Source organism: Xenopus tropicalis, chromosome 7 (genome assembly GCF_000004195.4).
Source record: "Xenopus tropicalis strain Nigerian chromosome 7, UCB_Xtro_10.0, whole genome shotgun sequence".
In the NCBI taxonomy this organism is placed as follows: Eukaryota; Metazoa; Chordata; class Amphibia; order Anura; family Pipidae; genus Xenopus; species Xenopus tropicalis.
Genome location: NC_030683.2, coordinates 104,907,524 through 104,921,741, shown reverse-complemented (window position 1 = coordinate 104,921,741; position 14,218 = coordinate 104,907,524). Strand labels below are relative to the sequence as shown.

The 14,218-nt window shown below is 43.2% G+C and overlaps 1 protein-coding gene across 10 annotated transcripts in view; it reads left to right on the top strand.

The window, feature by feature from the left end:
* cnot3 (CCR4-NOT transcription complex subunit 3) overlaps positions 1-14,218 on the top strand; it is a 38,452-nt gene that overhangs the window by 12,606 nt on the left and 11,628 nt on the right. For all 10 annotated transcript variants that reach the window (XM_018095285.2, XM_018095284.2, XM_012966127.3 and 7 more), the window contains 4 exon segments: positions 1,663-1,730; positions 11,680-11,754; positions 11,853-11,942; positions 12,186-12,314. In XM_018095285.2, coding sequence (XP_017950774.1) covers positions 1,663-1,730; positions 11,680-11,754; positions 11,853-11,942; positions 12,186-12,314 — 362 coding nt within the window.

The following is a 14,218-nucleotide window of genomic DNA, read 5'->3' as shown; positions in this document are numbered from 1 at the left end:
TTTTTGTGAGTTTTTTTGTGTTTTCTCTCACCTGGAATTTACGCTGTTTTGAAACCTTCCCCTGGAAAAAGTAAAATCTGAATTCTACTTTAAATTTTTTTTTTTTCTTCCCTTACACAAATATATCTTTGTTTTCACGGATTGAAAGGAAACCACAGTCTGTGTGTTTGCCAGTTCACCCACTCCTAGACTCTCACTCCTCACCAGGTTTTATTGTGAAGTGATATATACTGGGACATGTTCCTTTTCTTTCTAGAGAATCTGTGCACCACCCACTGTGGAAAACAGAGGGAATTCCAGTACTTTTAACCATCACTTTACCATGAAAGTGAACAAGATGCGGGATAGAAAATGTAGTGGGTGTCTGGTGCGCAGTTTATGGCAGTGGGCTATAGTAGGCTTTAATAGTCCCTTTTCGGTATTATTGTTTGTATATGTTGGTACAAAGTATCTAGGCACCTACCTACCAAAGAGCCTTTATAAAGGATGTTCAGCCCAATGTCTATGCCAAACTCTTGTGGGATTGATGGTGGGCAAAATGTTTTGTCCAGGGCAAATAACATTGTATGTGCAAATGTAAAATTCCAAGATCTTGTTGCATGCTTCATCTGTTCTATTACCCCAGAAGTCATGACTGAGATATTGTGAATATCTGATTGCATTAAATTTCGCACAGTTCAGGTCTGTTAAGGTAGATGAAAATGCAAAGAACAGCAGTACCTCCTGAAAGTTGCTTTATAATGCAAGGCATCCATATAATTAACCTGGCAGGTGCCCTTAGGAACATTTTGGCACTGCAGATCTGTCAGTCATCTTTCAGTTGTTTCTCGGATTAACGCTATAAATATATATTTAAGGGAACATGATAAAAATAAAAGGATCGTTTTGTGAGTGCAGCTTGTTTACTGGATAGAATCTGAACGTTAAATTGCATATGCAAATCTAAACACAGTTGACAACTGCATTGTCTGTTAACAAAAAGCTTGCTGCCTCTAGTTGTCCCATAATTTGAGTTTAGGTTAACAGTGATTTTGTGGGTCAAATTTTGTTGCATATTTAGTTGTGTCAAGTATATGAAGTGATGGATAATTCACAACACCGTCTACAAAAAAACTAATAAGATGATTCGTTCCTCTGAGTTTACACTCACACAAATGACTCTACATCAGAATCTGACCTACATGAGTCCTTGTGTGTTCAGTGTGGCTGTACAGTGTATCCTTATATAAAACTGTTTAGAAAGTAGCATTATTATTATATTAATATAATAGCTCTTAATGGTATAGCAGAAGTCAATCTTGATCAGCTCCTAAGGAGAGCTTAACAGAAATGTTGCACATTATATTTTGGGTTTATGTAACGACCCAAGGAAACCATAGTCCTTTAACAATGAAGATCTGTACCTCCAAAGAGGAATTTCTCCCTGGCATTTCTCATAGTCTATACCTGTAGATTGTAAGCTCTTGCGGGCGAGCCCTCTGATCCTATTGTTACTCTGTATACCTTTGTTAAATTTTTAATATCCCTGCTTGTTTAAATTTATTGTTAAGCGCTGTGTAATTTTCTGGCACTATCTAAATAAATGATGATGATAAAACATGTGATATATATTTTTTGTATGATAATCACAGTTCCATTTTTCTCTGTATGTAAATTTTTCAGGTGAGATCGATCGGTGTTTGAAAAAGGTTTCTGAAGGCGTAGAGCAATTTGAGGACATCTGGCAAAAGGTAAGCTATCTTTTCTGTGTGGGGCTTATGTAATTTCTGTCTTAAGATGGCCAAACACATACCATTTACCATCTTTCCTGCGACCATTGGTTCGTTCCCTTCATTGACATTCAGGGCTAAATCGTCCGATATGGAGGTAGAAACAATAGGGATTGTACCCCAATCTAACGATTCAGCCCTAAATGCAGATTTTGCTCGGGGGCCTTCAATGGCGCTCGATCAAAATCTTTTGTAATGCCCAATCGGCGAGACGACCGATATCTGTTGTCTTGTCAATCCGCCATACATGCAGCGTATATCATACGAAACTAGGTTTTGATACAATATCGGTCCGTGTATCGCCAGCTTAAGGGTAGCTGCTCTGTTATTAGTGTTGTCAGGTCTTACTGCCACTTCTTTGCAACAAATGTTATATTCTTATACACCAGAGCTGGAGTTATGATATAGATATGATATACATGATTATGACATATAGAGTTATAGAGTATGTTATCTTGCCGGCAGAAATGTCCAAGAGGGCTAATTCTATTCATAAACAGCAGGTACACACGTTAGAGCACAACAAAGACATAAAACATAAGAGGGTATCTTCCTTTATTGTATAGGGAAGATGTTCAGCAGTGCATTTTTGTAACTAATTGTATCCCAGCAAGAAGTAATGGCAAACTCCTGGTTATAACTTTAAAAACAATATTGCACAGGCCAGTTTCCTTCTGACAGGTCTGTCTGTCTGCTGGTTTGTGTTACATTGTTTCAAAAGTCAGAGCCACCAGGGCTGAGAATAGAAAAGGACAGACAAACCCTGTTTTTAAAGGAGAAGTAAACCTTTTTTTTCTATCTTTAAAATTACTCTAAACAACCCCCTGAATAGCATACCTTAGTCCCTGCATTCACTGATCTGGTTTCTGATTTTTAAAGGTGGCCATACACGGGCTGATTGTAGCTGCCGATATTGGTCCCTTAGACCAATTCAGCAGATTATTGGCCCGTGTAGGGGCAGCAACGACGGGCCTACCCGACTGAAATCTCAATCAGATATCGGCCTGATATCGATTGGGCAGGTTAAAAAAGTAAGTCGCATCGGCTTGTTGATGTGGTCCACAAGCCGACTGCGCCCATTCCCACCGTTATGATTTGATTGTTTGGCCCCAGGGCCAAACGACCTAATTAGCATAAATTTCCCCGATATTGCCCACCCGTAGGTTGGGATATCGGGAGAAAATCCGCTTGCTTGGCGACATCGCCAGCCGAGCGGATCTTGACGTGTATGGCCACCTCAAGTTGAAATCTCCAGCTCCTTTCCTCTTCATGGTACAGTGTGAAGCCCTGCCCCCTCTTCCTGTTCAGCTCTCCTTATCTCTCTGACTACAGGGTAGTCAAGGAGGTGTGCAAATTTGTAACTACAATGAACTAAAAATTTGTAATTAAAGTATATTGCTTAGAATTGTTTTTTTGGGTTGACATGTCCTTTAAAGGGAAATTCTTTAGCATATTTTTCCTTATTCACCAAGCCTCTGTCTGTCCCACCTGAAACAATGTAGACTACATCAGTGTCTATATAGCAGAACTCCTAATAGTGGCCCTGGCTTTGCAGTCACCATTTGTTTCTATTTCTGTCCTCTGATAGTTAGCAGTGTAACTGGCTACTGTTGTAATTGAAAAATATCACCTTCATATTGGTAGGACATATTTGCTGTGCATCTCGGCATATAACTCCCAAGCAGAAAACTAGGAATGTGCATCGTATAGGGGTAGAGTGTTTTGCTGCGCATATTTAGGGATTGGTGGGCAGCACGTTCTGTGATTAACAGCCACATGGCTGTGGCAGGACCCTGATCGACATGAACAGATACAGAAGTCCTTGTTACATTAGCAACAAGGACCTCGGATGACACTCGGATGAGAGATGAAACGTTTTCAAGAAAAATTCGGAAAAGTCCAGTTGTTTTAGACTTAATTCTACTAGATACTCTATATCAGTGCTGTCCAACTTCTGCAGTGCCGAGGGCCGGAATTTCTCTAGCATACATGGTGGAGGGCCGCTAATGGAAGCCATTTTGACCACTCCCCTTTTTAACCACACCTGCTTCAAACCACACCCATTTTATCACAATGGTGGTAGTGCAGCAAAAACCCATATGCTTGGTCCTCACTGTGGGGATATCAACCATCATTAATATGTGAAAAAATGTCATATTAAGACATATGCCTTAAATCCATATGCCTCCTCCACCCCCTCTGTGGATAGCACAGCAACCCCCAGCACATAATTACACACCTTAGGGACCAATTAATGGCTATTTCCAACTGCTAACAAACCCCTGCCAGGTTCACCTCCCATAGGCAGCATAGGGCAGGCAGAGTATGGCACACATAGGCAGCACTCTGCCTGCCCTACCCTGCCTGTGTGTGCCATACTCTGCCTGTTCTATGCTGACTGTTTGTGCCATACTCTGCCTGCCATACCCTGCCTTTGTGTGCTACACTCTACCTGCCCTATGCTGCCTGTGTGTGCCATACCCTCCCTGCCCTATGCTGCCTGTGTGTGCCATACCCTCCCTGCCCTATGCTGCCTCTGTGTGCCATACACACAGGCAGGATAGTCCAGGCAGTACATACAATGTCTTTGACGTGTGAACAGGTGAACAATGTGGGTGATTACAGCCTGAGCATGAGGTGTGAACACTGCAGGCGGTGAACAATGCAGGAATTAAAAGGTGTGAACAACACAGGATTACATTTTTAAACAATACAGGGGGATTACAGCCTGAATCTGAGGTGAGAACCATGCAGGGGGCCAGTTAATCTCAGTACTGATACCATTTAAAGCTTACTCAAAGGTAAGCCATCAAAGCAGCCAGACAGGTGGGGGCCACAGAGAGGGGGGTCACCAGTTGGACAGCACTGCTCTATATCGTGACCTGGATAAATGAGAATCTTTATAGACAACAAGGGCCTTACACATGGAGGGTAGAGTTCAAGGAGACTCTCCTCTCAAAGCCACCCTTGCCTATGTGATATGCATGCTTCTTGTGGGGAAAAAAAGATGGGACAAAAGGTTGTGTTAAGTGATCTGTTATCATATATATATACCAGTTTGGCTGGATTCTCTTTCGGTAAATATTGCCCTTTTACATCCTTTCCCTTGATCCACCATTTAGTAATGGGCTGTATGCTTTCTCAGATCACGTGACCAGAAGTATTGAACGATTAACTGTAACGGGAAGTAGTGTGGAAGAAAAAGACAGAACTCTGTCCATTAATTGGCTAATGTAGTCTAGCATGTATGTGTACCTTGGCTTGTTTGTGTGCACTGTGAATCCTATGGTCCCAGGAGGCGGCCCCTAATTCTTAAAATGGCAGTTTTCTATTTGAGTACCCAATAGGACAAACTACTAAAGTATATTTTTATAAAAATGGTTTATTTTGACGAAGCAGGGTTTTACATATGAGCTTGTTTATGCATAATTTTTTTTATAGAGACCTACATTGTTTGATGGTATAGTTTTCCTTTTAAAGGGATTCTGCCATAATTTTTATGGTATACTTTTCTCTCACGTCCAAGGGGGACACAGGAACAGTGGGGTAAAGGGCCCCTCCCACCAGGAGGCAGGACACTGTAGTGACGTAAGAATTGTAGCCACTCCTTCTCCCTTTATCCCCCTTTGCTCAGCGAACAGCCTTCAGTTTTTTCTGTGTCCTCGTCACAGGAGGTATGGACTGGGCCTAGAGGGCCCTACTAAAGGACATCATCGGTCGGTGATTAGCACCGACACCCAGGGTGAGACCTGAGCCAGTCTTCTGCCTGCGCTCCAAGTGTCAGCCCCCTGCGATGGATACCCTCCGATACCCTAGAGGTATATACACGGAGCAGAAAGACTCCCGGTGGGGAGCATGAAAGACAAGAGCATCGCACTAGCTCTTACATGGGTAAGCTACCGCAGTACCCCCCCTGATAACCCCATACCTCAGCCTTGCTTCGTTTCTCCCAGCGCACGCGCGATGATGTCATCGGCGTGCACCGGCGCGTCCACACATTGACGGCGCGGCTCGCAATACATGCCTTATATCATACGGAACTGCACGCCTTCGCCATTCGCGCCCATTTGCTCTACTCTGCACACGCAGCTCAATAGCTCTCTCCTTGCTCCAGCACGGTGAAAAGAAAGCACATTACTTACTACATTATGGCTGAAGGTAGGGGGGTTTTATTTATCAGGGGAGGGAGACAACTCCCAGCGGTAGTTTCATTTTTTGCCTGCACTAAGTGCCTTAACAAGTTTAAGGAGGCCCAGCCTAACCCCATTTGCTCATCTTGCAGCACTCGGGTTACCACAGCTGCAGAGCCCCCTGAATCTCAGTCAGTGGGTACTTCTGAACAATCTCAGACTGGCTCATTGCAGTCTACTGCATCAGCCCCACAGGCATCCTCTGATGCACCAGCTTGGGCCATCTGCCTTTCTCAATCCCTACAAGCTATACCACAGCTTGCCTCCTCTATTGACAAAATGCTTGGCAAAATGGCGGAAGCCCCAGCTACCACAAATAAGCGCAAGCGTGATTTTGGTAGAAAAGAAGCCACTCTAAAACTTCTTTCTTCTAGCCCCTCTCCATCTGAGGGTGAGGCCAGTGAAGGAGAGGTTTTTTCCTCTGAACATTCAGATTCTGAAGAGGGTGATACATCTACGGACTCTTCTTCTAACATAGACCATCTCATAAAAGCAGTTCTTGAGGTATTGCAGATTGAGGAACCAGATTCTGCCGCAGGGAAATCAAAAGGCCTCTTTAAGAGACATAGCAAAGCCTCAGTGGCCTTCCCGGCCCATGAGCAACTTCAGGCAGTTATTCAGGATGAATGGCAGACTCCTGAGAAAAGATTTCAGGCAACTAAGCGCTTTACTAAGCAATATCCCTTTCCTAAGGAATTTGTTGACAAATGGAGCTCTACTCTACTTTTGAAAACCCAAAATTCCTATCTCAAAAAATTAGCATATTTCATCCGCCCAATAAATGAAAAGTGTTTTTAATACAAAAAAAGTCAACCTTCAAATAATTATGTTCAGTTATGCACTCAATACTTGGTCGGGAATCCTTTTGCAGAAATGACTGCTTCAATGTGGCGTGGCATGGAGGCAATCAGCCTGTGGCACTGCTCAGGTGTTATGGAGGCCCAGGATGCTTCAATAGCGGCCTTAAGCTCATCCAGAGTGTTGGGTCTTGTGTCTCTCAACTTTCTCTTCACAATATCCCACAGATTCTCTATGGGGTTCAGGTCAGGAGAGTTGGCAGGCCAATTGAGCACAGTAATACCATGGTCAGTAAACCATTTACCAGTGGTTTTGGCACTGTGAGCAGGTGCCAGGTCATGCTGAAAAATGAAATCTTCATCTCCATAAAGCTTTTCAGCAGATGGAAGCATGAAGTGCTCCAAAATCTCCTGATAGCTAGCTGCATTGACCCTGCCCTTGATAAAACACAGTGGACCAACACCAGCAGCTGACATGGCACCCCAGACCATCACTGACTGTGGGTACTTGACACTGGACTTCAGGAATTTTGGCATTTCCCTCTCCCCAGTCTTCCTCCAGACTCTGGCACCTTGATTTCCGAATGACATACTTTGGACCACTGAGCAACAGTCCAGTGCTGCTTCTCTGTAGCCCAGGTCAGGCGCTTCTGCCGCTGTTTCTGGTTCAAAAGTGGCTTGACCTGGGGAATGCGGCACCTGTAGCCCATTTCCTGCACGCGCCTGTACACGGTGGCTCTGGATGTTTCTACTCCAGACTCAGTCCACTGCTTCCACAGGTCCCCCAAGGTCAGGAATCGGTCCTTCTCCACAATCTTCCTCAGGGCCCAGTCACCTCTTCTCGTTGTGCAGCGTTTTCTGCCACACTTTTTCCTTCCCACAGACTTCCCACTGAGGTGCCTTGATACAGCACTCTGGGAACAGCCTATTTGTTCAGAAATTTCTTTTTGTGTCTCACCCTCTTGCTTGAGGGTGTCAATGATGGCCTTCTGGACAGCAGTCAGGTCGGCAGTCTTACCCATGATTGCGGTTTTGAGTAAAGAACCAGGCTGGGAGTTTTTAAAAGCCTCAGGAATCTTTTGCAGGTTTTTAGAGTTAATTTGTTGATTCAGATGATTAGGTTAATAGCTCGTTTAGAGAACCTTTTCATGATATGCTAATTTTTTGAGATAGGAATTTTGGGTTTTCATGAGCTGTATGCCACAATCATCAATATTAAAACAAGAAAAGGCTTGAACTACTTCAGTTGTGTGTAATGAATCTAAAATATATGAAAGTCTAATGTTTATCAGTACATTACAGAAAATAATGAACTTTATCACAATATGCTAATTTTTTGAAAAGGACCTGTATTTGGACGACCTCCTCATCAAGGCTCGTTCCAAGGATCTGGCGGAACAGCACCTTCATTTAACAACTCGGTGCCTCCAAGAATTCGGCTGGACGATCAAATTCCAGAAGTCCTCCCTTCTTCCCAGCCAAAACATGGTCTTCCTGGGATTGAAATTCGACACTTGTCAACAGAAAGTGTTTCTCCCGGAGGATAAAGAACAGAAGTTACGATCCTCCATAATGCGTCTCAAAACTGCACAGTATCCCACGATTCAGACGTGCATGAGAGTCCTCGGTCTGATGGTCTCAGCCATAGAGGCAGTCCCGTTTGCCCAATTTCACCTCCGCCCACTTCAGGCAACAATTCTCGCACGTTGGCACAGAACCTCCTTGCACCAGAGAATATTCCTCTCAACAGGAATCAAGAGAACCCCAACCGTCTATCACAGGGTCCGATGTTCACAGAGCCCTCCTGGCAGATTGTCACAACGGACGCCAGTCTCCTGGGCTGGGGAGCGATCTTCCAAGGGAGGTCAATCCAGGGCTGGTGGTCCCCAGAAAAAGCTCTTCTCCCGATCAACCTCTTAGAGATAAGAGCGATTCGCCTAGCTCTACAGTCGTGGCAGTCTCTGCTACAACACAAGCCGGTGCGCATCCAAACAGACAACGCCACCGCCGTAGCCTACATCAACCGCCAGGGAGGCACACGGAGCAGGGCAGCAAACAAGGAAGTAGCACCCATTCTGCACTGGGCAGAGAACAACGTCCTTCAGCTCTCCGCCATTCACATTCCCGGGGTAGCCAACTGGGAGGCGGACTACCTCAGCAGGCACCGGGTGGATCCTGGGGAGTGGGAATTGCACCAAGACCCCTTCCAGCTGTTAGTTCGCAGATGGGGAGAACCCCAAGTCGATCTGATGGCCACCAGGCACAACCGCAAAGTCCCCAGGTTCTTTGCACGATATGGAGACCCTCTAGCAGAAGGGATAGACGCCTTGGTGCTTTCGCCTAGCTTACATCTTCCCGCCTCTACCGATGCTCCCCCGGGTGCTCAAAAAGATTCGCAAAGAAGAGGCCAGGGTCATAGTAGTCGCCCCATGCTGGCCCCGGAGGTCCTGGTATTCAGACCTCCTAAGCCTGTCCCTAGAGGCTCCAGCACCGCTCCCTCCAAGGGACGACCTCCTTTCCGAGGGTCCCATCCGCCATCAGAATCCTCATCTCTTCGCGTTAATGGGATGGCTCTTGAAGCCTCAATCTTAAGGGAAAATGGCTTGTCAGAAGAAGTAATCTTGACCATGCTAAAAGCACGTAAGCCATCAACATCCAAGGCTTACCACGGGACATGGGATTGCTACCACTCCTGGTGCGACCAACAGGACCTTGATTTCAGGGAACTCAGTATCCCAACAATTCTTGACTTCTTGCAAGCCGGGCTGGCCAAGGGACTTCGTCTCGGTTCCCTGAAGACACAAGTGTCGGCGCTTTCCATCCTGTTCCAGGAACGCTTGGCCCTACATGAAGACGTGCGTACTTTTCTCCAGGGAGTTTCGCGGGTGGTCCCACCATTCCGACACCCAATTCCCCCATGGGACCTCAATCTGGTACTTAGGGCTCTCCTCAAGCCTCCCTTCGAACCACTGGAGACGGTAGATCTCCATTTCCGTTTGGCGGGTTTCAGAACTGAGTGCATTGTCATGTTCACCACCCTTCCTGATTTTCCAGGAAGACAGAGCGGTACTACGTACGGTGCCCAATTTCCTTCCCAAGGTGGTATCCTCATTCCACATCAATGCGGAGATTATTCTTCCCTCCTTCTGCATTAATCCTCAGAACGAAAAAGAATCAAAGCTCCACTGCCTAGACATGGTGAGAGCCTTAAAGATCTATACTTCACGTACCAAATCGTTTAGAAAAACAGAGTCCCTATTTGTACACCCCTCAGGCTCTAGAAAAGGGCTCTCGGCTACCAAAACCACAATAGCCCGTTGGATCAAAGAGGCGGTCAGGCGGTCCTACCTGGCACATAAGAAAACGCCATCCTTACGGTTACGGGCTCACTCTACCAGAGCATTAGGAGCCTCTTGGGCTCATAGAAACTTTGCATCAGCTGACCAGATCTGTAAAGCAGCTACCAGGTCCTCCTTACACACCTTTACACGGTTTTATCAATTCAATACTTGCCTCCCGCGGAGGCGGCCTTGGGCCGAAAGATCCTCCAAGCGGTGGTTTCTTAAGGAGTTCCTCCCTCCCTTATTCGGGACATCTTTGGTATGTCCCCACTGTTCATGTGTCGCCCTTGGACATGAGAGAAAGGGAGATTTCTCCAGTCCTAAGGGGGACACAGGACTTCCCCCCCGGACTCTTGGGGTTCAATTTCAGCTGTACATGTAGCATAAGTTCAATGGAGTTATGTTCCTGTTTGAGTTTGTTATTAACGGAAGGCTGTTCGCTGAGCAAAGGGGGATAAAGGGAGAAGGAGTGGCTACAATTCTTATGTCACTACAGTGTCCTGCCTCCTGGTGGGAGGGGCCCTTTACCCCACTGTTCCTGTGTCCCCCTTAGGACTGGAGAGAAAAGGATTTATCCGTAAGTACATAAATCTCCCTTTTATTTCTAAATTACTTTTTTTAACTGTTATTGGTGAGTAGGAATTTATCAGTGCTCAGGTCACGTGGCTGTGGCACCCTGGGAAATGAAGAATATGACTAATCCCCATGTGAAATTTCAAAATTAAATATAAAAAAAAATCAAGTGTTTTTGAAAAGGGGATTTCAATGCAGGATTTTCATGCAGAAGTTCTATTAACTGATGCGGTTTCCCATGACCGTATTCCTTTAATGTTTACAAACAGTAGTTGCAAGAAAAAAGAGAGAAGACTGGAAAAGTAGTAGTAGTCACTAGAGCCAGTAAATCCTATAGCTGAGAGACAACTAAAACTCTCCAGAAGGGATGAGATAGAGGGGGTGTAAATTTTCAATGAAGTAAAATAGCTTAGTAGAGGAGTTGGAGAAATAGCCTACTGTCGCAGTCTGACGTTTTCCACAAACACCAGCTTGCAAACCAATGGAGAGTATAAAATAAGTGGACAGTCCTAAAACACGTGGATAAAGGCACCACTGCTTGTTCACATTTAATATAGAAATCATAGGTTTATTTATTTTATTTAACAATCTGTATGTAGTAAAGTATACACCTGTATGTTCTATATCCTACCCTCAGTTATGTCTGGAATCTGTTTTAGCACATCTACCCATGTATCTTCAGTGAGCTCAGGTGGATCGCTGTACCACTTTTCCTTACATGAGAGATCCAGCATTGTGGTTATGTATTACAGTTTTAAAAGGGATGTATATTTAGTAAAGTTGCTCAAAGCCTACTTATGTCCCTCAGCAGTACTTGTTGAAACTGACTTTGAGAACAAATTCTGTTATTGGGCCATGGCTGCACTGCGTATTAACGTAACATTTTTACCAGTTGGACAGCACTGATCTACAGTATTACTTATTGCTTTTAAGAACCGAAATTTAGTGTGGTGTTATCCATTGTGCATATATAGAATTATAGTCTTACCCTGCTTGTGTTTTATTATAGCTTCACAATGCAGCTAATGCAAACCAGAAAGAAAAATATGAAGCAGACTTAAAGAAAGAGATTAAGAAGCTACAGGTAAGTATACAAACTCATGCTCTTTCTGTATGTGTTTGAGTGTTTGGTATAGGGCTGTCTGACCTAACAACTCTCCTTTTTGTTCTTGCTGTGTACAGAGATTGCGGGACCAAATAAAGACATGGGTAGCATCAAATGAAATTAAAGACAAAAGGCAGCTTATTGAAAATCGCAAGTTAATAGAAACGGTGAGGGTAATTTGTTGAGAAATTTGATTGGGAATTGTTTAGACTATTATCTGGTAGAATTGCAGGGCTGCAATGATCAATGTTGCGTCTGTCATAATGTGGTACCACCATATTGAGCTTTCCAATGTTGGGCACCTCTGCTCATGAACAGCTTGTATTTTTTTAAGCATTGCAGTGACCACTGAGCATGCAGTGCATATGTAGAGAGTAATGTTCCTCAAGTCAGCCTTTTCTTAATTTCAGCAAATGGAAAGGTTTAAAGTGGTGGAACGAGAGACAAAGACAAAAGCCTACTCCAAGGAAGGATTAGGTCTGGCTCAAAAGGTGGACCCAGCCCAAAAAGAAAAAGAAGATGTTGGACAGTGGTTAACTGTAAGTTGTTTAAAGTTTATTTTAAAGCATTTTAAGCCTTAATTATATCCTGTTTCCATAAACTTATATTATATTATGTAGCATCATGCCTGCATTTATTAAGTATTGGCACTGGATTTATTCAGCTACATATTCTAGGATAGTGATGCCCAGCACCTATATAGATATAGATATATATAGATTAGATATATATATATATATATATATATATATAGATATATATAGATATAGATATATATAGATTAGATAGATATATATATATATATATATATATATATATATATATATATATATATATATATATATATATATATATATATAAAAAAGGGAAAGTTGTGCTCAACCACTAAATTTTAAACCATTAGGCGGGGGTGCAATGAGGTTGTGACCACGAAATACATAGAAACAACAACAAGAGATCCTCTGCACTCACCCATTATCAATATATAGAACATTAAGACATTCGGTGCATTTAAGCTACTAAGAAATGCCCTTCCCTTTAAGCAAAACAGGGATTGTTTGTCCATATATTGCAATATACTTCAAGCTGGCCAACTGCGTCAAAGTCATCCCTTTTGACCAGTTCCTACACTGACTTATGCGATTCATTAAGAATTCTACTGCTTCAATATACATTTAGCCAAGGGACTAAGTTTTACCTGCAACTTACTTGCTTTCAAGGTTAAAACCCCCATATGGTTGCCCTTTTATTGGCTCCACTGGGATGACCTGACTGCAGCTGGGAGGGGTGGGAGCTACAACAAGGAGCTGGCCACTGCTCCTGTATAAGCTATAGCAAAAAAAGGGAAAGTTGTGCTCAACCACTAAATTTTAAACCATTAGGCGGGGGTGCAATGAGGTTGTGACCACGAAATACATAGAAACAACAACAAGAGATCCTCTGCACTCACCCATTATCAATATATAGAACATTAAGACATTCGGTGCATTTAAGCTACTAAGAAATGCCCTTCCCTTTAAGCAAAACAGGGATTGTTTGTCCATATATTGCAATATACTTCAAGCTGGCCAACTGCGTCAAAGTCATCCCTTTTGACCAGTTCCTACACTGACTTATGCGATTCATTAAGAATTCTACTGCTTCAATATACATTTAGCCAAGGGACTAAGTTTTACCTGCAACTTACTTGCTTTCAAGGTTAAAACCCCCATATGGTTGCCCTTTTATTGGCTCCACTGGGATGACCTGACTGCAGCTGGGAGGGGTGGGAGCTACAACAAGGAGCTGGCCACTGCTCCTGTATAAGCTATAGCAAAAAAAGGGAAAGTTGTGCTCAACCACTAAATTTTAAACCATTAGGTTATATATATATATATATATATAGATAGATATAGATATATATAGATTATAGAGAGATAGATAGATAGAGAGAGATGATAGAGAGAGAGATGATAGAGAGAGAGATGATAGAGAGAGAGATGATAGAGAGAGAGATGATAGAGAGAGAGATATAGATAGATATAGTGGCCCAGTTGATATACTAAATGTTTGTGGGCAGGATTATATCAAAACAAAAAATGCCATATGGGGCAATTTTTGGAGCCCATAGGCAGACAGACAACCATAAATATTAGCATGGAGTTAGTTAGTTGGACAGCCTTGTTCTAGTGGGTGTTGTATTTATGTGTTGTATTTATTAAACTATGTGATTCTGAGGTATTGTGCCTGAAATATCTATGTATATTTGGGTGTTGTACATAAAGTTGGTGCACCCCTAGGTCTAGTTACCCTGTTTATTGTGTTTTATAGATAATGTTGCATATTGATATAGGTTATATAAACTAAAACTAGCATACATTTTATGAATTATACTAAACACTTGTATTGTGTGATATAATTCTGGTAATAAAATACATAGTCATTAATTTAGTTTGTGGTTTGG